The sequence below is a fragment of the Panthera pardus genome, unplaced genomic scaffold (assembly GCF_024362965.1).
Source record: "Panthera pardus isolate Hobbes unplaced genomic scaffold, ASM2436296v1 HiC_scaffold_7, whole genome shotgun sequence".
Lineage (NCBI taxonomy): Eukaryota > Metazoa > Chordata > Mammalia > Carnivora > Felidae > Panthera > Panthera pardus.
The window spans coordinates 7,776,593-7,801,080 of NW_026527002.1; the positions used below are offsets into that span (position 1 = coordinate 7,776,593).

Below are 24,488 nucleotides of genomic sequence, written 5' to 3' on the forward strand. Positions count from 1 at the left end.
AACCCTTATTCTGAGAAAAATCTTTATTCAATATGGGGAAGCATCTAAGACTTCCTCTGAAACACTAGTCTGAGTGGCTAAGCAATGTATGTGACTATTCAAGTGCACGGATCTCAGAAGCTAGAATGTTAACTAACTTGGATTTAAAGAGAAAGAAAGAAAGAAAGAAAGAAAGAAAGAAAGAAAGAAAGAAGAAAGAAAGGAAGAAGAAAGAAAGAAGAAGGAAAGAAAAAAAAGAAAGAAAGAAAGAAAGAAAGAAAAAAGAAAGAAGAAAGGAGAAAGAAAGAAGAAAGGAGAAAGAAAGAAAGAAAGAAAGAAAGAAAGAAGAAAGAAAGAAGAAAGAAAGAAAGAAAGAAAGAAGAAAGAAAGAAAGAAAGAAAGAAAGAAGAAAGAAAGAAGAAAGAAAGAAAGAAAGAAGAAAGAAAGAAAGAAAGAAAGAAGAAAGAAAGGAGAAAGAAAGAAAGAAAGAAAGAAAGAAAGAAAGAAAGAAGCTAGAACCCCCACCCCATTTAGAGGTTTTAAAATAAAAATTCTCGGGTTACAGTTCCAAAGGTGTTACGTCCCCCTCGCCACATCTTATCCAAATATACACATTCAGCTCAAAATGATGGAATAAACTGTCACACTGACTTTACGATCATTAAACCCTTTTAGTCAAAGTCAGATCAGTTGTTTGGGCTGCAGTGAGAAAACAAAAACACGCGGGGTCAACCGGAATCAATCCGGCGGGCAGAGGTTTTCTGGAAGGCGAACTTCTCCTCTGCCCTCTTAGGTCTTTGTTTGAGGGCCTGCAAATTACATGGGCAGATTAGCAAGACAAAATGCAGATTTAATTACATATGTAATCACGTGTGTAAAGATGGGGGACACGTATTGTCATTTTGTGCACACACAGGTTTTCACAAGGAAATGTGACTTGAGGACGTCATTAGAATTTGGAGTTTATGTCTCTTTTTTTTTTTTAAGTTTATTTTTGAGAGAGAGAGAACAAGCAGGGGAAGGGACAGAGAGAGAGGGAGAGAGAGGATCCCAACGGGCTCCGCAGTCAGTGCAGAGCCCCATGGGACGCTCAAACTCCTGAACCATGAGATCACGAACTGAGCAAAAATCAAGAGCTGGACGCTTAACCGACTGGGCCACCCGGGCACCCTGGAGTTTATATACCTTAGTAGGGAATGGGGAGGGGCAGAGGGATACTTCGGGGAGGACAAATGCCTTCTCAAAAGTGGGGGAGATCCCAGGAACTCAAATGCCTTCAGCTTAAATAATTGTTATGCCACGGTGGTTGCTTCTGGATCCCTTCAGATGCAACACACCCAAAGGGCACAGGTGGTGACCTCTTGGATTCCGATGGCTTGGCAATATGGTGTTTCTCAGGCAAGCTGCATACAAAATCACCTTCTTAGAACTGTGGCTGCCTCTCCGGAAATGTACGTCCTCTCGCATTCTGAGAAGGGCGCTATACCAACCACAGGGAGCATAGACGAAGAAGAATTGTCTTCTTTCCACGAGAAAGCAAACACTGTCATCTACAGCCAGAATCCCTCCAGGTGTCCGATCCTGTGGACCTGGAACACGGAGACTGAAGGCCTGGGGGTGCTCGGGTAGATAATGAGACACACGGCTCTGGGGCTGGAGACGTCTGGTTCAGGGATGGGTTTGCTGAGAACTGGGAAACTCAGGAGGTGTGGAGTCTCTCAGGGAGGGGCTGAGAAGGAGGAGGCCCAGGGCCAGCATCCCAGCCCGTGCCAGTAATCTCAAGGAGGAGCCGATAAAAATGGAGAAACAAGAAACGAGGAATAGAAGGGAAAATGGGAAAGGGTGTGGAATAAAAAAAAGAAGAGATTCAATCAAGTGAAGAGCGATTCTTGAGGTTAAAGGGGGCCTGTCATTTGTTTGTGATCCCTGGGGATCCTGCGCTCCTGAAGACGCAGGGCTGGAATACAGAGACAGGGCATAACTGAGAGGGTCCTTTCTCCAGGACGCAGGGGGTTCGCTTTGGGGCAGGATAATTTTCATCAGAAACCAGCGTGGGGAAGGAACGAGGGAAGATAAATCATGTAACCTCACCGAGGGAAACGGTTTCGCTTCTATAAGATAGACCATTGCAGTAGACAAGCTCTGAGGTCTTATCACCTATTTTAACATTTTAATAAATAATATAATCCCACTGAGTCCTCTGTTTTGGAGAGTTTGATTTCAGAGTGAAGTTTTATAACTGATACGCTATTCATTACTTTCAAAGAAAATGCTGACGGACACATTACGTGCTTCTTGGGACTACTGAAGGAATCCTTATATTTTAATATCTTAATGGTGTCGGGGGAGAATTATTGTTCAGTGTCACTTATGTAATATTCTGGCTCGGGAGGCCTAACCTGAAAGTAACTGTGAGGAAACAGACAAACCCAAAACAAGGCACACTCTTTTCTTTCAGGTACCGTGCCTCCAAAAAAAATGCCAATATCAAAAAGGCAAAGAAAGTCGGTGGAAATATGCCCGATTAAAGAAAACTAAGTTGATGACACAACTAAACGCAATCTCCGATTCCAGACTCAATTCTGTACCGCAGGGAAAAATCCTACGATGGGCGTTGTTCAAGTCAACTGATGAAATTAGAATACTGATAGTGGATTCGGTAGATTAGAAAAAAAAAGTATGGTATCAATGTTAAATTCACTAACGTTGACAAATGTACTTGGTTATCTAAAAGAAAACCCCTATTCATAGGAAATTGGGTAAAGGACCATTGTCTGGGTCCTTTGGGGCCGCTGTAACAAAATACTACAGGCTGGGTAGTTTATAAACAGCAGAAATGTATTGCCCACAGTTCCGGAAGCTAGAAGTCCAAGATCATGGCCAGCATGGTCTGGTGAGAGCTGTTTTCTGAGTTGAAGACTTCTCATTGTATTCTTAGGTGGCAGGAGGGATTTAGGGAGCACTCTGGGGCCTCTTTTATAAGGCACAAATCCCATCCATGACAGCCCCACCCTCATAATTTATGCACCTCCCAAAGGCCCCTCCTACTAATACCATCATCTTTAAGGGCTAGGGGTTCAACGCATGAATGGGGAGGGGGACGTGGGAGCACACAAACATTCAGACCATAGCAGCCTAGATGCACGCAATTTACTCTCAAATGGTTCAGAGAGAAAAAGAGGGGTGGGGGTGGGCAGTGACAAAGCAAAGGAAGCCATATGACAATCCTGGCGAAGAGTATATAGGTGTTCAACGTACTATTTTTATTTTTGCAATTCTTCCGTTAAGCACTTCATGGGGGGGTGTGAATTTCTAATAAGGAATAACTCTGAGGTTGCCCCATATCTTCCGTCCAGGCCTATTATTTGTCTTATAAAAATTAACTGCTAAGCAGAAGGAAAAAAAAAAAAAAAAACCTCAAATGAACCAGGGAAATTCTAATTGTTGCTAAAGCAGAGAATTCACGAAGGGAGCGGTCCTAAATGGACAGGAAATCGGCCTCCGCTATAGGCAAAAAGTTTACGTCTTAAATCGTTAAGATACGCTGAGAGCAAAGCTGAGAGGAACCTACTTTTCTACTGCCAGAATATTGCCTTAACAAGTTCCTGGAGTGTCCTGAAGCAGGCTGGATTGCTTTCTTAGGACGTGGAATAAAAGGGGTGAAGATTCCCGGGGAATTTGGACTCAGTCCGTTTTCCAATTGGTTTACATCTGCCAACGGATGATTTTACGATGCGGCGTACGTAAGGTGTGGTTTTTGGTTTTTTTACTATTTATCACTTCTTTGTAAAACAGCCTTTAAGAACGCCTGTGAAAAGTGGTAACCCTGATGGTTCTGACTCCCCGCGTCGCCTCGCGCTTTATCCACCTGCCCGACAATGTGGCCGCCTTCCTGAAGGTGGCGCTGTGCGCGAGCGCGGGGGGTGAAAAAGAAAGGACCTTTCCGGTGTGGCACCTGCCCTGGGGCACGGCGTACACGCACAAGGAATACACTCGAGAACAATCCGTACCATGGCAAATGGTGCAGATAAGGAGCGAGGTCGTGAGCCGCTTCTATGCCCCTCAAAGGGGTTGGCATTAAAATGGCACAACCTTTTGGTCTGCAGTCCTCAACTGACGGTTAAGGGTGTCCTTCCCAGAGTCGTCATTCCACGACCTTTTGCTTCCCCTTGTCGCACCTTCTTCTTTCTCTAACTTTTCTTCCTACCCTCTGTTTTCACTTCCAAATTTGCTTTACAATTGGTGTAGGTGTTTTCTACCTCATAGAAATTATATTATCATTTAAAAAACCGAACAACCAAGAAAAAAAGAAAGCAGCAAAAAAAAAATTTTTTTTTAACACACGAAAAAGAAAAGAAATTGTAGTATTAAAACCTCCTTTGCGTACTGGCCTTGAACTGACCTAAAGTATTGCCATACCTGCCCAAGAGTTATGGTAATGGAAGGTGTTTTGTGCTGGCCAGAACCAGAAAACCAAAACTGAGGATTGGGAGGCACATCTGGGCATTCTGCTAACTTGATTGGGGCTGGACATGAGAAGTGGCCGCTGGAAGTCTTGTGACAGTTTGTTGAGTAGTATGCAGACTGACTAACATTTCAGTGGCCAAGTGAATTCCCCCAAAGGGCTGTCTCCTGAAGGAGGCCAGTGCCTTTCCCGGTGAGCTCTGTCCATGTCTGGACCATTCGGGTGATGCTTCGGACACAGGAGAAGCAGCAAAAGTGGAGGGAAATAATACAAGTCATTTTAGAAACTTGCAGACACACTTTTGGAGAGCGTACTAACCAAAGGGGGTCCATAAAATGATAGGAGGAGTTGAGGTGATTTCTGTAGCATCTTTATGAAAGAATAAGCCATCTTTCTTCTAAGAGAAACATCTTCTTCTAAGGGAAGGGCAGTAAGGAACAGACAGAAGCTATGGGGAGAATTACATCTGGGTTCTATTAGGACAAACTGCATACCAGGGGCCACAGGAAACATTGCCAAGAAGGTTTTATGGACTCCTATTTGTAAGAAAGAGTGAACTTTCTTTTGTGAGTGAAGTGCCTTCATTCTTGTTCAGAAGCAGGAAGGTAAACCGGCTGTCTCCCCCCCTCCCCGTCCCCCCCAGTTTCTGGTGATTATTTATCCCTTTCATCCACAGAATCTCAAAGCCGCCCGGAACCTTGGAGATCACCCACTTTGCAGATGAGGACGCCAGTTGAAGTGATTGTCCAGAGTCATACAGAGTTGAAACAGCAGCCCAGTTCTGTCAGCCTCCCCAGTCCGTGTTTATTTTCCCACTGCACAAAACTACCTCCTTAGTTTATTTCCAGCACACGGAAAGTTACCCCCACCCCGCCACCCCATTTCCAGATCCCACACCCCTGTCTGGTTTTGAGCAGCATTCCCTTTGTACTGCATGACTTCTCCATACGACTGGGGCCCACCGAAGACACACAGTAGGACCCCCATGAGCGTTGAGCCCAACCGAACCTCAAAGACACGGACAGCTTTGCCGATGTCACGGTTAGCCTGTCCCGAGCTCCCAGCTCCACGTGACATCTTCAGGGGACAGCACTGCATCTCACTTTTGACAGAATGTCTTCCCTTTTGCCTTCGTAGGTTTCACTGCGGCGGCCTCCCTCGTGTCTTTGGCTTGGGCCCTGGCCTCTTACCAGAAGGCCCTCCGGGACTCTCGAGACGACAAGAAGCCCATCAGCTACATGGCCGTCGTCATCCAATTCTGCTGGCACTTCTTCACCATCGCCGCCAGAGTCATCACCTTCGCCCTCTTCGCCTCGGTTTTCCAGCTCTACTTCGGGATCTTCATCGTCCTCCACTGGTGCATCATGACCTTCTGGATCGTACACTGTGAGACAGAATTCTGTATCACCAAATGGGAAGAGATTGTGTTCGACATGGTGGTGGGGATCATCTACATTTTCAGCTGGTTCAACGTCAAGGAAGGCAGGACTCGCTGTAGGCTCTTCATCTACTACTTTGTGATTCTTTTGGAAAATACAGCCTTGAGTGCCCTCTGGTACCTCTACAAGGCTCCCCAGATCGCAGACGCGTTTGCCATCCCGGCGCTGTGTGTGGTGTTCAGCAGCTTTTTAACTGGCGTCGTTTTTATGCTGATGTATTATGCCTTCTTTCACCCCAACGGACCCAGGTTCGGGCAGTCACCAAGCTGTGCTTGTGAGGACCCAGTCGCCGCCTTCACTCTGCCTCCAGAGGTGGCCACGAGCACGCTCCGGTCCATCTCCAACAACCGCAGCGTCGCCAGCGACCGCGACCAGAAATTTGCAGAGCGGGACGGGTGCGTCCCTGTCTTTCAGGTGAGGCCCACGGCCCCGTCCACCCCATCGTCTCGCCCACCACGGATTGAAGAATCTGTCATTAAAATTGACCTGTTCAGGAATAGGTACCCAGCGTGGGAGAGACACGTTTTGGACCGAAGCCTCCGGAAGGCCATCTTAGCCTTTGAATGTTCCCCGTCTCCTCCAAGGCTGCAGTACAAAGATGATGCCCTTATTCAGGAGCGGCTGGAGTATGAAACCACTTTATAAAATAGAAGGCTTTGGAGGGGCCACAACCTCCAGGTGAAGGGGTGACAGCGGGGCCGTGGCAATAACGAAACTCCGTCCTAGACCAGGGCAGAGAGCTGTAATGCGCTTAGTGTGACCGCCCATCAGCTGGCTGCCCTGCTGTGGTCTCCTTTCCAAACAGCAGCTGAAGGGAACACGGCGGCTTAGTAGGACTTCTCGTTGCTACCAGCCCTCCTGTCCACTCTCAGCGTGTCCACCAGAGGGTACAATTATCACGGAAAATGTTGCCTCCAATCAATAGGGTGTTTTGATGGAGTCAACTGATCTTTGCAGAAAAATCTACTCAGTCACACACACACACACACACACACACACACACCTGCTAATACACACACGGCACCAGTCCTCTGTCAAAACAGCTTAGGTGATTTTTCTTGATGCAAAGCTCTGATTCTGAATATAAAAACAGAGAGAGAGAGAGAACATATCCCTCAAGACTCCAGGAAAAAAACACAAATAGTACCACTTAGAAAAGAAATCATAGACCATTCTCATTCGGAAACTGACACCATGTGTGAAAATCCTACCCAGTGGACAGCAAACTCAACTGTTGTTTACATGTGTATTAGAATCAATGGAATGGTTCGTTTTCCACACATTTCAGGATTTGTCTTTTAGTTTAAAGTTTCCGTTGAGAACATCCTTTCTGCCAGAAATCCTATGCAGCGCATCTGTGGCTTTTGACAAGGCCAAGGAGCTCGAGAAGTTCGGGAGGTACACGAAATGGTGATCGCGAGTCAGTATTCAGTTGCAGAAGTGTAATAAATCCCTGAAGAGGAAGCACGGGAAAAACGAGGCAAAACGAGCGTCAGATTTCCCGGCCTGTGCGGCTCACACTGGCATGGAAGTGCAGGGGCAGAAGAGGGACAGGCTGACCCGGATGTTACAAGATGCGGAAAAGCGTGGCTCCGTGTGAGCACGTGCCGGGCCACACCCACCTAGTGCCAAACACCGTCCAACCACAGGACTGACGTGCAAGTCCCAAACACCTGAGAACGAGTGGCCTGAGCCCCCCCCACCCCACCCCCGCCGCCCAAAACGCGGACGTGAGAGTGCACCATCAAGTTCCCCACTGTGTACAGACTTTCCCCACCCCCACCCCCCCAATCCAAGGTCAAAGTGATGTGTCTTTTAGAGGCTTTGGGACCCTTTCTAGTAAGTATGAGCAGACGATGCAGTGACCATGCTACGAGAAAACCCTTCCCAACTGATTGAGGGCTTATCACTCGATCCAGCTAAGATTTGTATTTGAATCGTTTGTAACGTCGCACTCTTACAACAAACTTCTGGGTTTTAAATACCTCCGTACAGCAAGTAAACGTTCCCTGCTTTCTGTTCCCAGTGTCCTCGGTCATGGTGCTTTTTGTTGCATTAAAAGTGCCGGTCAAACTTTGATAGTATTTTTTTATAGTTGGTGCAGAGTGGAATAACTCATGGATTATTTCAATATTTTTGTAATAAAAAAATATAGGGTATACATGTAGGCATCATCACTTTTTTTATAGACCTGGAATCGTTTAAAATACTTTAAGCGTCATCATTCCTTGGGATGTCCGAAACTGGTCCACAAGTTCCATCAGCCTGCCTCAGCGGATTGAGAACACCTGTCTCTTGGAAGATCACCCTACTTTGCAGTGTTGGTGCCCCCAGGAACCTGGCCAGGGGTGCTATCAGAATATCAGGTGACGAGAGAATCAGCTTACCTAGAAAGGGCTTGTCAAGACTGGCCAACGTTTCCCAGGATGTGAAAGCTGTAAATGATTACTTTCATCCATCCATTATCACGAACCTGACCACAGTGGAAGATGTCTTAAACTTCCTTCCCTGGTTTTATATTAACCCAAGTGATATATTAAATATTAGTCCAAGTCACTAAAAAGAGAGAGAGAGACAGAGAGAGAGAGAGAGAGAGAGAGAGAGAGGGGAAAGGTCCGTTTAACTTCATTGCTCGGTTATCTGGACTGTCCAATCCACTTAAAATAGTCAAGTTCTAGAGCCACCACCTGTAATGGGTGGGTCATACAGAGACTGCTGTCCCCGTGACATCCACAGGAAATGGCAGAGCGCTCAACCTAGGACTTCTTTTGGTACAAAGCCCCAGAGCAATGTTTTCAAAATAGATGACTTTTTATCGCTCGACATGCTTCCCTAGTGCTCCATGATTTCATCCTCCAAGCAAGATTGCCACTAAAAAACAATGATCTTTTGTCCGGATGTGAAAAGTTTACCCGGTCGCCAGCAAAGGCCCAGGAAGACGCTCTTCTTGTCAGTGACTGGTGAAAACATTGCGCCCCCCATCGTGGAAGGAAAACGTGATTACATTGGCAAAAACTCTTCATCTTTGTGCAGGACCATGAGTTATTAGCTTCGTTATTTCCAAGAAGACTTGTAAGTGATGATCTTTGGAAACTGAATGGCTCAGCTGAACTGTACCTTTGATTTCACGAGTAAATAACAGATCACAATTACAGCGTCAATCGACACAAACTCAGCAGGCCCCACCACTCCTCGGTCATGTAAGTCCTGAGTTATTTCTCAATTTGATCCCTCCTTTACCACGTTAAGAGTCAAAATGAGTGCTATGTGAATCAACAGTGATGTACTGTGCTTCGTCCTGGAGGTCAGAATGCAGTTTTAGGAGGGCATAAGAAATCTGCATCTTTCCGTGATTTCCCAAATACTGGACATACTCTGTTGTCCAACATACTTGAAGAGTGTGATGTTTTAGTTAGTCAAAAGTTCTTGCTAAGTAACTGACATCTCCACCACAAATTCCAAACTTTCTTCAGATTCCAAGAACCCTCAACCTCCCAGGAAAATCATGACTTAATCTTGTTTCCATGATTGAGAAGAGCACGGCAGGGCCCTCAGGCTGTGCGCTGACAAGAACTGTTATTAGATGCTAGATACACAGATAACAGAGAGTTTAAAGTATTAGGATTTAAAGAGACATTGTCAATGTACAAAGGAACAAAGTTGGATTTTTGTGCTTGTGTTTTAGTTCTTCCTAAGATTTCATTTTCAATCTGCCGTGAAACCCTCCACGGACAGTAACTGGAGAATCCAAAAACGAACAATACTCTGGTTAGCGTCCAGATTGGAAGTGCTGGGTTCTTTCTCTGTGGGATCAGACTTCCTGTGCCTGAGTCTACTCGGATTCTTGGCCGGGGAAGGGGTCCTGCGCTTAGCATTCCCTTTTTGCACTGGACCATAAAATTTTCTAAAAGAAAATGTTATACCTTTCTTTCACTTTCAAATTAGCATTTCGACATGAAACCTCATGTAAGATTAAAGAACATACGTAGCTTCACATACTGAGACTTTTAAGTATTCGCGTGGAAGAAAACAAATTTTTTCCATGTAAGTCACAGTTTGGTCCCCCATAATGACTCTTGTCTTTTCAATTCCCTTAGCCGTTGACGCTGTCCTACTTAACTATGTACAGGCTAGTTCGGTGACACTGACTTTGCAGACGCTCAGTTACTACTCACAACGAACGAAAGAAATTCTCTTACTGACTTGGCAAGCACATGCAATTCGAGTATTAGCACAATATAAAATACAAAGATAACCTGAAGAGCAAAGTATAATGAAGTATATATGCTTAATTCCTAAATGCCCGATTTATTTTTGCTCTATGCATAAGTGACGTGATAGCACTGACCAAATATTTTCCTTCTCCTTTTTGGCCCGAGCTGACAGTCCCTGTCTATAAGACGTCAACATCCTTGTGATGTTGTGGGCAATACCCAGGTGCAATTTAACGCTTTCAGCTTGAATAAGCTGTCTCACTCCGGAAAGATTTCATCTTTTAAGCAGCTGAATAGAATAGTTTTGAATCATCTCAAAGTTCCTTTCTCCAAACCGATCGAACTGAGCGAAGAAAAACTCTTGTGTCCTCACCAGGAATTGTGCAAGATTGCACGCTTGCCTTTAAACGCGCCAAATGCCATTGAGTGGAGCGAGTTCTCCCCCAATGTGTAGACGAGGATCCATTTTTTTTCCCTAATGAACCTTTTTCTAGACTACATATGTGCTTCTCTGCAGTCCCCTACATCTTCGCCATTAGCCATTACTGTTTCTATATAAAGCTTGGATGATATGCCTGCATTTTTATGTTTCTAAGGAGAATTCCTTAAAGCCTGTTTACAAACAGCTCAGACTGTCTTTCAGAAGTATAGCTTGAAGGATGGTTGAAATGCATGGTGGAAACACAGCAGAACTGAGGTGGTTGTTTCTATACATCCAGCAATGGAAGCACATCAGCTCACGTCCCTTTAGCTTCAGCAATCCGGTGTCACTCCTGAAAACAAGCAAAAGGGTTGCTTCTGCCAGCTTGTGACTCAAAACCCCCCTCTTCCCCATCTGAAGCTGGGGCATTCCAATATGGCTAAGGATGGGCCATTCCCTTCTAGCGCCCACCCCCCCACCCAGCACCTTACCTCCATTTCCGAGTCTCCGGCCCTGACCTGTATCAGGCTATGAAGTGAGCTCGGCCGTTGGGTTGCGTCTCCTCTGCTCACTCAGAGGGGCTGCACTGTCCACGGTAGAGCTTTCTCTGGGCACGCATGTCCTGTCCAGTCGCCCTCCTAGAAATGGGCACGCAGGAAGACTAGCGTGTGCCTGTGATCAACAGTCTCAACAGGATTACTCATTCGACAGTGAAACTCCGCAGAATGTGGGTGGAATTGTATAAAAACACAATGAGCCATTTAATTTTGTTAATTGTAGCAATTAGGCTAGCTCGAACACAGGCTGCGCTCACAGCGGAAAGCCAAAATGGAAGAAATGGCAAACAGCCATTTGCCCACAGAAATGAGGGGTTCAGAAGCTCTCCCTTGAGTGTTTAAGGCATCACGTTGTTTGATCATCCATCTGTAGCTCTTTCTCTAGACTCGATAAGAAAAGAAATCAGACTTCTGTTATATCGCATGCCATGGTCAAATCCAGAAATGGAAAACTTTAGTCAACCTGTTGTGGCCTATGTTCTGCTCCGTGAGGGATGGTTGGATGTCCCTGAAATGTCCAATTGTTTTTGCTAAAATATTTTACTCACACAAATAGTATCCTGACCATAATATGTCAGAAACACTTGGCAAACTCCAATTTTTGCTTCGGTGATTTTTGTTTCCCTTAGATTTTCTTGCAGCTCAGTTCCCCATATTGACGGTAACTTACCACGACGGGGAGCTTACCGTGTACCCAGTGCTGTGCTAAAGAGCTTTGCCTGTGCGATTTCACTTAATCCACCCAACTATCTATGAATTAAGTACCATTTACAGATGGCAAAACTTAAGCTCGGCGATACTAAAATTGCCAAAGTTCCCACAGCTAGGAAGCCGTGGAGCTGAGAATTGAACACGACTCGTAACACTTTTTAACTACTGCAGATTTTTTGAGAGGACCAAGGAACATTTTCCCACCCAAATCTACTTCTGATTTGGTAAGCCTTCACGTGAAACAAAATCATGGTCTGATGATGAAATTTCCCAGAGCAAGTTTCATTAGGAAGTCAAAGAGGTCTTCCAAAATGAAAAGTTAAAAATAAAAATGGTAGATAGGTAAGTGCTATTCTTCCATTCTAGACAACTGTCCTCTTCCATGGCCCTACTGTACATTTAAGGAGGAGATAAATAGACGCTAACCTGATAGTTCTTCTCTTGTATTCTATACATGTCATTCTGTGCTGTCATCTGAGAAATAACTAAACCCCAGTACTTACTCTGACACCCAGAGAGAGAAAGAAAGAGAGCAAGAAGGAAGGGAGGGAAAGGGGAAGAGAGGGAGGAAGGGAGGAAAGACAGATCAACAGACCTTTGAAGTGACATGATTCTATCCCATTGCCATAATTTTCCTCTACATTGTATGCCTTGCAGTTCCCAAAATTTGACACTATTATGCCGTTGGCTTGACCCATCATATAAATTGAGGAATCTTTCCTTGGAGTGAAAGGTTAGATGTAAAGAATAAAGCAAATGTTCACCCACTATTTGTTGAACTTATTGTAAAATACTTGACGTGCCCTTTCCTTCCTCACTTTTGATGTAACCTGTCTGAGTTCTGCAGGAGGACAGTCAAAAGCCATTCAGTGACATTGTATTTTAAGTCGTAAGCGATGTTGTTGGAATCGATGCTAAAAAAGTAGCCAGTAATAAACCCCAAATTGTCTCAATCTTGGTGTTTATTTTAGAAGACGACGCAGTGATCAATCTGACTTTAATGTATGAAAAATACAATCTTCTCTCTTCCTACTTTGGTAAGATTTAAGCAGATCTTTCTGACGATATGCTAAATTAGAAGTCACTAATTTTTGTAGAAAATAGTGTCTAAAATAGACCTAAGAGTTGTGTCAATACATTTCTTTTACAGATGAGACAATCAAGGTCCAAAGAGATCAGGTGATTTGTGTAATCAGGATTCCTTCAATTATCTGTCCCATAAGCATGCTCCACAGGACGAGCATCGCTAGGCCAAGTACAGAAGGGGTCTCACGTTCCAGCAGCTTACGCTCTGGTTGTTAGTAGCAGAATAAGAGTCTTCTGACTTTAACTCTTTTTTGCTCTACTGCACAGCTTCTGTGTGTAATATCTACAGTTCATTCTACACCAGAGCAATAAAGACACAGAGATTCCTCCATATTATATGATGTTAAGCCTCACAGCAAACAAGTGCCACATCCAGTGACAAACAGAAGGTAACGATATCAACATAAAGATAAATCAACAATGGCTGACTATCTATAAAGAGAAAAGTAATTTTATAATTGGTTTTTGTGCCTCTCCAACACTGGATGTCTTTAAATCAAGGTCACAGCGCAGCAGAGAGAAGTTGAAACACTTTTTGGGCACATGGCACTTGACTCAAAACAATCATATCCGAATTCCTTTAAAGGAGAGGCATGACGGGGGCACCGACCTGGCTCAGTCTGTGGAGCATCTGACTCTTGATCTCGGGGTCATGAGTTCGAGCCTCATGTTGGGTGTAGAGAACACTCAAATCAGTAAAATTTAAAGAAAAGATGCACGACATTCGGATGCCTCTCACATGTCTGAAGACTTTTCTAATAATCTTCAGGAAACATCCTTCATTAGTGCATACGACATGTTTCCAGCAAAGTAGTTTTTTAAAAATAACAAATTTCCAGGCCTAAAACTCGGCTATTGCAACCTGAGAGGTTGGTCGAAAGCCATACTTCCTGCGCCCAGAAGAGCAACATTACATTCACGGGTCAGGACGGCCAGACTCACCTCATACGGATACTCAGTGCTGGCATAGCACCCAAACTGAGTCTCTCCCCGCAATATGGCCAAGTGGTTGGCTTTCCACAGATGTAAGGCGTGTATCGTTTAAAGATAACTATTAACTTGCATAACTAATTTTCTGTAAGTGAAATAATTCCAGTCAGGGAATGCCTAAACCCATTTGTTCTTTAAGGGAAGAGAAAACACATATTAATTTGTATGAGCACAGAATAATTCGAAGAATTCTTTGGTGAGTCCCATCAAGCATCAATAAAACAGTTGACCTCATAATGGTGGGAGGTCTAAGGTAGGATTTCTAGGTTCATGCCACCAAGAGTAGTCCATTACCACGATCGCTGCTATCTCAGCCGTTGCACCAGCCAAGAAGAGTATAGTTACTGATACGATGTTTGCAGAGCAAAGATCCTGATAATAAAACAGATCAACATCAAAACTAATTAATCAACTTGATGTGCAAATATTACCAGTCCAGTACCAACACAAAATGTTCTCTTGTGTTGTTATTAAAGCCTGTCACCTAACGCTGTTATTAGAATTTCAGAAAATGTAAGGTTTCGTGTTTTTATTATACTCCCATCTATCAAATTAAGCTGGTGACCCTCTCCTCTCTCTATGGCTTGATTTGCATTAAAATGGAACTAATCAAATTCTTATTTCAGTTAAGTGCTACAAATATTAACAAATGGAGATGCTGGGCGTTTGAGCTAATTTAATTTAACTGTTCTAGTGGCATTCTGGTATGGAGTTGTATCAGATCAACACTCTTCATTATTTCAAAGTAATTCATTTATCAGTGAGTTCTACAACACCCTTAAGTGAGTTGGAAATATAGCTCAGGTTTCTCTCATTGTGAGAAATTCCTATTTTGGTTACAAACCAGTAGAACACGTCTCACTCAACGTCAGCATTTCAATCCATCGCGATTCTGGAAAAGGAGCATGGCAGTTTGGGTGTGTGGGGTACTGCTGTTAACTTAGCAATTAACCTTTGACCCGGGCTTTCTATCCCCCTCCCCCACCCCCCAACCACTGTAGGTTCTTATTCTATTCCGATTAGGAGCAGTAGCACTCGTCAGGTAACCGAAGGAGATCTGTCAGCTGGTCAAAGAATTGTCATTTCATATCCTTCTTTCAAAGAAGTAAAATATTCAACTTTCCTTATTAAGCTGGATCGCTGGAATACGTTTTGAAGTCTGGGGTGAAACATTTCCCTTGGTGTGAATCAGAGGCTCTCGGTGCCCCGTGAAGACGACTAAATCTCTCGCGCTACGAGAAAAGGGAAGGGGGACGAGCCAGTCACTCAGAAATGTGAGCCTCGACTGTCACAAAGGTGTATATTGCTGATGGTATCGATTCCCTTCTTTTTTTTACAGAAACATCTTGGAACTTGTCAAGCTTTACCGAAGGTGATTTGCGTTAAGTAATGCAACAGACCCTTTAATCTTGCAAACTCTTGACTTGTAATGTTGTAGCCAAGCAAGGGGAAATTAATCAGTGAGTGGGAAAGAGCACTTCCTGCCGTGCTGTGCCCAGGCCTGAAGAGAAAGACCTCTGTGAAAGTAGGAGCACTAAGGAATTCGTGCTACCTGCTGCCTCATCATTCATGCTATGAATATCCATCCGCTTCATTTGTTTTTTCCGGGAAGCGCTGCTTTGAAAGAAAGAAAGAAATTAAGAAAGATAGTAAAGGAAAAAAGTCAATGGATTCCTGGGGCTTGTGTAGCTCAGAGAATAGGTACTGGGTCACAGAGACTCGTGTGCAATGGATACAAATCTACGTGTGTTTGGAAATGAAAAAAAAAATGTCATTGTCATCTCTTTAATGATTGATCTGAGTACAGTGGCCGCCCTTCATTTGTTGAGGCTACTGTTGTCAGCAGTGTGAAAACCAATTTCTAAAAATTGAATCTGTAATTCAGTTTCGGAGGTAAAAATCTGCACGGATGGAACTATTCAGTAATTTGGTTCCTGCCTTCCCTGGGTGGTGACCCGGCAAGTTTCAAACCGAGGCGACTGTGTGGAATTGGCTCTCCTGCTCCTTCTGAGACCCTGCAACGTCTGGGTTACAAGCTAGAAGATCGTCAAGTTGAGATTCTTGATTGCCTAAGTGTTTGCTTCAAAGTAAACAGGTAATCTCGCAATTAAAAAATCACGGTTCTTTCCCACTTGCTTCTCTGTTTTCCAAGAAAGGTTTGAGCTGTAACGGAAGAATGAATGTACCTCAGATGGTAGTTCCAGAGTCTGCAAGAGTCGGGCATCCGTCTGTTCTTATAAAGTTTCTGTCTGACCTTTTGGTAGAGCAATTTTAGGAATGAACCCCAGATGAATGAGTGAAAGCCATCAGATTTATCTGATAAGCACCCTAACGGAAACATTTTTACAAAAAGAAGCAAGGATCCTTTTTCTTGTGTTTCAAGGATGTTTCTCCTTCCTGAGCGATCATCTTGGTGACTATCTCCAAGATGTACCAAGAGCTGCTACTGAACGATAGTTTCAGTTATGGGCTCCAGTATCCTGCTGAACACGATGACAAAAGTCATTTTTCAGAACTAGCTCTTGGCTCAAGCACTGACATTTAATGGCAAAAACTGGCCTACCACCGTGTGACTTATTTTCAATTGCAAGGCAGTGGAAACTAGTAGGTGAAAGAAAATGTTAATTTCCTGAACTCCAAAGCCAAAATGGGCAACAAAGCAACTCTGAAACCTACAATGAGTTGGTTGACCGTGGGGAACCCGGGAGCAATAAACATTCCTCTTAAGCAAGGCTCATGAGTGAGACTGGCTATAAGCTGTGTTGGGACAGAAGGTGATTGAAGAGGACGCCTACCAGTGGCTCATGAGGAATATTTGCCTTTTTAGAGAGCAGAGGTTCAAGGTAGCCCCCTGCTATTCCATAACTATGACGATAGATACATCCATATATGAAGGGCCAAGGCAGAAGACAGAGAAGATGCCAGGGGCTTCATGTCTGAGACTAACTCTGTCTCTAAGGGAACAGCTCTCCTTGGTCATTGGCCCCTATGCTGCTAACTAGCTCTGCATGCCAAGAGCTTCTGATGGATTACAAGATGAGATATTCAAAGGTATTGTAAGTACTCTTGCTCGTAGAACACGAACCATTGAATTATCCCTCATTTCAACAGCAACGAGATTCAGGGTTACTATGGCCTTACTCATCATCCCATTGTAAATACGTCATGACGTCACGAGAGCCTCCGTGTTCAAATTCACTAAAACAGGTTTCCACGTTCCAAGTCTGTGTCTCTATCTGCAAATTGGAAACATAACTTTGGGAGAATGATTTTCGGAATAACGGAAGTGAAAAGAGAGTGGACAGTGAAGCAATTTCTCACCATACACGAAACCACTTAGAGTACTGATAGCCCTAAAGCTCTGATTTTTTTTTTTTTTCTCATGACTAAGTTTCCTTTAACTTAGGGGCTTTCGACATCTGAATTTTCCGGATGATTACTGACACATCTTCACCAAACTGAAGCAGACACAACGGCATTGTTAAAAAATAAAGACTGCCCACATGAATGCCAATATCCCAATGAAAAGTGAAGAAGGAGGTCACTCAAGGAGTAAATTTGGTCTTGGTGAGGTCAAACATTTGGCTGCTTGGGAAAATCCAGATGTTTGAATGATACGGTTTTTCATCTGGTAGTCTGGTGTTGTCTCGATAGACAGAAAATGCTCAGGTGTTGTAGGTAATGACATTTAACTTTCTTGTTGCAGTAATCTGTTGCTGGTGATATTCTGCTGCTAACAATCTCTTTGTTGTGCAAAGAGGAATAAATAATGCAGAGCAAATGCTATTTGATTTTTTTATTTACTTTTGGCACACCCAAGAGTGGAAGAGGTTTGGGAGGCTGTCGTAGGGGGGTCGGGAGGGTGGGTATTCCGATGTGATTGAGGCACAGACCTCCCTCACCGAGCCGGTTCTGGAGGCCCGCCACTTGGCTCCTTCCTGCCGAGGAAACTTTTTATCCAGCTCTTTTCCATCCTTTTATACTTGCCCCTCTGCTCTTCATGTAGGTCTTAATCGCTCACAAAGTCTACTTGACAGAAGAGTTCAAGGGAAATACAGAGTCGTTAACTTTTTATTCTTCAAGTAGGAAGTTTCCATTGCAAGGACTTCTTAGATCTTTGAAGCAGAAAAATCATTTAAACTACTCAATGCAGTTATTTCGTGGTGCATGTTGCGGTGTGGACAGAAGTAAAAGCTATTTTTCCCAAATTATACAAAATGCATACTTGGTTTGGTTTATTGATGTCGTTCTGATTGCCAAGGACTGACTGGTTATACACAGTGGAAGAGTAGTGCTGTCTTTGTAGTCCCAGAAAATGGAAAAAAAGAGAAAATGTCAAAGGAAAGTTCACTCTCCAGAAAGAAAGTTTGAGATAGTCGTATGACTCTTGTGTTTGTGACTAATTAGGGACGTTTCCTTCCTTGTTTCATCTGACTTGGCTCTGGACTAGTGAGTGTGTGTATTTCATCAAATTGGGTGCTTACCTCATTTTCTATTCTGAGGCTGGACAGGAAAACAGGCAAGTTATTCTGACCGATTTTCTCTTCTGTGAGTTTATGTTGCAGAACTCGTTCCGAGGCACTGACCGTAAGCAGGCACACAGAGCGCGATCGAAAGGTCAGGAGAGCATTTCCAGAGAAAAATCTAAATGTTTTGTACATTCTTAGCGTTTTGATCGCGTCAAATGCTACCTTTCAGCGCCAACTTAGAACGACTTCGTGGGGTAGGCATTGCCCATGTCCTTGTTGGGTCCCTCCTCCCGTCACATGCAGACGTTTCCGAAATCAATTGGATGCTCCACCTGTGTAGCAAGGGCCTCCAGCCACTGGGTGTCGCTGCTCTGTGCTGACTGTGTTTTGAAAACGCTCCTTCGGATGGCTGACCCAGTTTGCTAGCCCCCCACCTGTGAAAGCCCTCGCGACCACCGCGCTGCCACTTCCTGTCGCAGGTGTACAAACCAACCCGGTTTGGCTTTGCTTTTCTTTTTCCTTGAGATTTTTGACTTCACCAGATCTTTTCCCAAATCTTTTTACTTTCATGTTATCGACAGGATATTTAGTTCAGTGTTTCAGTCAACTGGCAACCAAGAGGCGACAATCAGTTGGCAACTACAGAAATTTTAGGTGTTTTGGTTTGTTTTGTTTCCAGTTATCTTTTATTATGTAATAATTGAATGGAACTTGTGGTTTGGTAGAAAACTAAAAGTCCCTGAGTTGAATATAATGGCTGTTGTAATTATACTTAAATATATTCTACGAAACGGTATCCTTTCACACTATGGAGTATACTCCTTTCTGGAGACAAGAAGATGGAAGGGCCATGGTCCAGCGGTGGAAACACACAGGGGCCTAGCATCTGCGCCCCTTGAGTCCTCATTCCTGGTCGGTCCCTTCAGCCTCAGAAACTCGCCCACAGCCTCCTTTTTCCCATATGTAAACGAGAGATAATCTTTATCTACCTACCTCATAGTGATTTTGTGAAGATGCGTTAAGTTGGTAAAGTGCGTCGGCACTTGAGTAGGGGTGTTAGCGCAAAGGAGGCCTGTGCGCAGCCCTGAAATAGGCTACAGGAGGGGAAGTGGAGGCAGCTTAGTAACACGACAGCAATAAATCACCAAGCAAAGAGTACGAGTATTTGTGATCACTTAGCAGAAGTGAAACTTTTTCTTCAAAGGTCTATGTAGAACTTTTTTTTTTTTTAATTATCAGCTTTTTAATGACAAAAATTAATTCCTTTCATACAAACATTGAGAAGCTTCGTACGGAAGGACGATTTCCCTCGTAGCCAAGCTGAATTTTATGATAGAGTTATTAAATATATCCAAAAGACTGGGCTCCTTCTGATGCCTAAAGAGTTTGCATGCCTCATCCCCAAACTACATTTTCCAGAATGCCTGCCTGATACCTGAGTTCAGGACTCACGACTGCCAAGCGGTGTTCTGGAACCCACTACCAGGAGGGAAAATTTTTAATCGATATTGAGATTAGATTTTGTGTTGTTTCCGGTGAAGTTCTTTTTTGACTCTTAGATGACACATCCCTCCCTTTACTACCCAATAAAAGAATGTAAAGCCTTATTTATGCCTGGAACTTCTGAATTGGTTTCTTTTCAGATTATAAATAAATTTTAAGATTTTCAGAGAAGTGTTTACACAAGGGCTTCGGCTATATATTGATATACATGTATCCTCATACATGCATAGATCTGAGTATTCAACTATAGGACACAGGAGATGGTGGGGAAACAACCATAGAGAACATCCTGTACAACTTCCCCCAAAAGTCACATGCTTTTTCTTACTTAAATATTTAGTCCGGATAAGAACTAGTGCTAAATAACATAATTTGGGGTTATAAATATTTATCATTTTTCAGTCGTGGCAGTAATATTGTAATGTAGGAATATACCCATTAAACTATACTAACAATTCAGATAATGTCTTAATGCTGTGACTTCACAAGGAAAAGTTATGTACATAAATACTGTCATTGTGCCCTTAGTTAATAATTATATTCCTTTGCAAAAAAAAAAAATGCATGCTCTTAAAAACACGAAATAAGGTTTCAGAAAGTTTATCTTGATAAATGGGTTTAAAATCATGTTGTGCCTAGAACTACATAAAGGACACATTCAACATAATCTCTTCTGGATTCTACAATCTAGTTGCCAGTGGTATAGCTTAAAATTTCACATTGGTTATACATTTCTAATGCATGGTATTAAGCTTTCTGGAGCATGAATTTAACCTAGGCAATTGCCTGATCCATTAAAAAAAAATGTTTATGTTGCCATGCCAGACTTAAGACAAATACCTTTTTTTTAGACTCAAAATATGAGTATAGTAAGCCAGTCAAAATGATTTGGATTTCTCTGACTTTTTTCCCCCAAGTTCCACGCATCAATATTTTTCAAACCCAAAGTGCATCAGAATATCCTTGTTCCTGAAGGGAAATATCCATATCGTTTGTTTTTGTGCAAGAAAACTGAAGTTAACAGGACTGGATTCAGGGACATGCAAATAAGATACGGTGTGGCACGTTCTAGGGGGGCTGGCCAGGATGAGGGGGGCGCTGGGAGAGAAGGCATCACTGGCAGACTTACCACCAAGGTACAAAACAGAATCTAAACGTAGTAGCTGGACAACTCTTTGAAGTGATGGAAATGAAATTCCTCACCAAAGAGATGAACACACAGGTGGAGACAACATGTTATTAGACAGAAGCTATGCATCTAATTGCGGGGAAAACGAAGTTTGAACCTCCCCTACTTCACTCTTAAGGCTTTCCAGCCCACATGGAAGGCTCTAGAGTCTTCCCCAAAATAGAAGACTTTTTTAGAGAACTACTTTTTAGCAAAGATGCATGTGATTGTACTGCCGTGGACCAGCCATTATGTAATTATCACATACGTGATGCTTTATAAATGTAGTTGTCAACTCTTACGGTCACTTCCAGTAAATTCTGTCCCATAAACATGTGGCAGAAAATTCTCTTGCTCCAAAGGAATGCCTGCCAACTTGCTTACATCCAGTCTTACCCCTCGCATCTTACTATCGCAAAACTTTCATATCCACATGGTGTGGGATGGTTGAAAAATGAAGCTGTCGGTAAATTGCTTATTGAAGGTCTCACCTGAAGCTTCTCTTCAGTGAAGGGGGCAGGAGGAGCGGGGAACCTGGGTGAGAATCTTGTCTCTATTAAATTGTCTCTGCTTTCCTTCTCAGTTACCAGACAGCTTGGTAACCTGGAGCACAAGATGATAGGGGAACATGCACATTAGGTTTTTCCCATTCTCAGAGCAAGGAGGGCAACCAGGAAGCCAGACGTTCCCATGCCTTTGAAACCAAATAGTACATTGAATTTAGGGCTAAGACAAAAAAGAAAAAAAAAATGTTGTAGAGTATGAGCGACATCATCCTTCCTACCGGTTCTTTTCTCAGTTTCTACTGAATTCTTTTTACGGTTTAGACCAGAGGTTTCTAATAATGATCACTGATGCCATTTTAGGTTATAGCTTCCATGCAGAAATGGTGAAAGCATGAGTTACCCCCAAAATTACCGGGAATACTGACTTTGTCTGAAACTGACACCCTCCCTAGCAAACTAGAAACAAATACAACTTAGTATTCTGGTGTCACTATGAACATCTAGTAAAAAAATAAAAAGTAAACAAAAGGAGCGTTTTGCTCAGCATTAAACCATCGCACAACATAAACCCGCTTCCAAATGGCAAGGATTTTTACTACTGACATTCGTCCTTCATTCTGCGTTATTTTCAGTAAATAATTTTCACATCTAACTACCTCAGCTACCGTCCTTTCATTTAGAAACATGAAACCATGCACTTTGTAACCAACAGGTTTTTCATTTCAAATTTCAAAAGGATACTTGGTGCAAAGCAATTTTCCAAAATTTATATATGACGGAAGAAACCCACCCTCGGCAGCTTGTCCTTAACTCTGTTTGTTTGTTTCTGAGTTGGATTGGGGAAGAAAGAAAGAAAGAAAGAAAGAAAGAAAGAAAGAAAGAAAGAAAATTCGTCTCCACTTAACACCAAGAAAAGCTGCTCTATATTTGCTTGATTTGCCTTAAATATTTTGTGCTCCTTTCCCTGTTCAATTTTTTTTTGTTTGTGTTAAAGCTATCTCTGAAAAGAAAATGTAACAGGTGGCAGATGAGCATCAACTAAGAGAAGGGACCAATCATTTCTCAGTTCCCTGTTGTCAACTCTGCATGACATTCTGATTGTGCGAAATTGCCATTCCTGTGTTTCTCTCTCCCATGACCACTAGAGAAATAAGGTCCGAGAGACCCCACGTGTGTGTTTAGGGAACGGTGTAGACATTTCCCCCAGGACGAGCACAGTGCCTGGACCCGAATGATAACCTTGGCGGTTCTTGTGCTTTTACTTTGTAAACATTGTACAAATGTATTTCGAATTTTATTTGAAATGAAGAATTAAACTAGTTACGAAATTCTTTTCCTTCCTGTAAATATATATATTCAAACTCCATGTATCCAAACATTCCTTTAGCGTTCGGATTGTAAGAGTGTCTTTATTGGCTGGAGGCCGCCGTCTCGGGCCGCGGTCCCACGTGCTCTAGTTGAAAGCACAGTGTGTGGTGTATTTGATGTACTATAAAACCATAGTTATTTTGGTCTGTTAAGTAAGTTGCAATTTGTGATGAAATGAAGTGGAAAGTAGTGCTTCATAATGAACAAATTTCCTTGGTTACATGATTTTTTCTTGTAAAACTTAAAAAAAAAAAAAGAAAACTTGAAATTTTATATATTTGGATTTTGTAGATTTTTTTTTTATTTTATTGCAACACAAGGTACCAAAATCATTAAATAAAGTACACTGTGGTCATTTTAACAGAAGTCTGAGTTCCTGATTCTTTCTAAGTGCAAGAAGAGAGCAGTCGTTGTGGGTCTGAGACGGGAAGGTGGCGGAAGGCCATATTCTCAGGCATAGTCTCGAGACAAAGTGATTGAAACCTGAAAGTAAATGAAGCTGAGTTCTGTCAAATCTGAAATAAGTTTAAAATGAAACTATATCAATTTCTAAGTGTATTTCATTTGTTTATTTCTGAAACATGCTACAGAATGTTTCTCTAGAACCACTATAAAAGCAGAGATGTTTCAGATCACAAAGAGGGTAAAAATCTAAATAATAAACATTAATAAAAGGAAAAACTGTCAGAGAACAAAAGTGCTTTAAAAAAGATGAAGCGGGGTCATCTGGGTGGCTCAGTCGGTTAAGCGTCCAACTTCAGCTCAGGCCATGATGTCACGGTTCGTGGGTTCGAGCCCCGTATGGGGATCTGTGCTGACAGCTCAGAGCCTGGAGCCTGCTTCACATTCTGTATCTGCCTCTCTCTCTCTACCCCTCCCTCACTCACAGTCTGTCTCTCTCTCTCTCTCTCAAAAATAAACACACATTAAAAAAAATTGTTTTAAAGATGAAGTGTCTAAATGGCTGATTCTTCTACAAAATTAGGGTTTATGCTTTATATGATTGTTTTCCTTAAAATATTCTTTTGTCTGTTTGTTTTAAGGAAATTTTGTTTTTCTGTACAGTTTGGCCAGAGGTCTAGCGGCTTATAAAAGCCTTCCTTTATCAAAGGGAACTACAGCATATGCTGTGATGATATGTGTAGAAACTACTACCAAAATCAAATAGAAAGATACTACTATTAGAAAGACCAATGATATAAATTTCAAAAATTCATTTCTTTTCAGAGTAATTTATTAGAGTGCTCCTTATGACTATAATAGTAACATGTGCTGAATGTAAAAATACATGGTTGGTATTAGGGTTGGGAAGGAAGTCACAGCAGGGAAGGAGGTGGGGTCCCTGGATGAACAGAGTCCTTACCTCACTTTGCCTGACTCAAAACGGAAGCAAGCAAAATATAAACTTCTACTGGGTTGAGCTACTGACAGTTGGGGTTGTCTGTGACAGCAGTTAGCTTCCTCTGAGCATTCCATGGACCAGGGATCTACAATTAGCTCAGCCATGAGGATGATTAGCTCAACTTCCTACCTGGGTTTCAAAAACAAGGAGGAAAAGAAAGGGCGATTCGTGTCTTTTCTATATTCTCTACAATGAGTGGGTATTGTTATA

General features: G+C 42.8%; 1 protein-coding gene across 2 annotated transcripts in view; it reads left to right on the forward strand.

The window, feature by feature from the left end:
- The window catches only part of XKR4 (XK related 4), a 430,931-nt gene extending 407,689 nt beyond the window's left edge, over nucleotides 1-23,242 (forward strand). The window contains exons 3-4 of one of the 2 annotated variants that reach the window (XR_008420066.1): nucleotides 5,582-9,083; nucleotides 15,202-23,242. Coding sequence is in view for 1 of the 2 variants with exons in the window: in XM_019421324.2 (XP_019276869.1) it covers nucleotides 5,582-6,528 (947 nt within the window). In the remaining variant the exon portion in view is untranslated. Of the gene's footprint in view, nucleotides 1-5,581; nucleotides 9,369-15,201 lie in introns of those variants that run through there. The other variant, XM_019421324.2, reaches the window with a different exon arrangement.
- The last annotated feature ends 1,246 nt before the right edge of the window (nucleotides 23,243-24,488 follow it).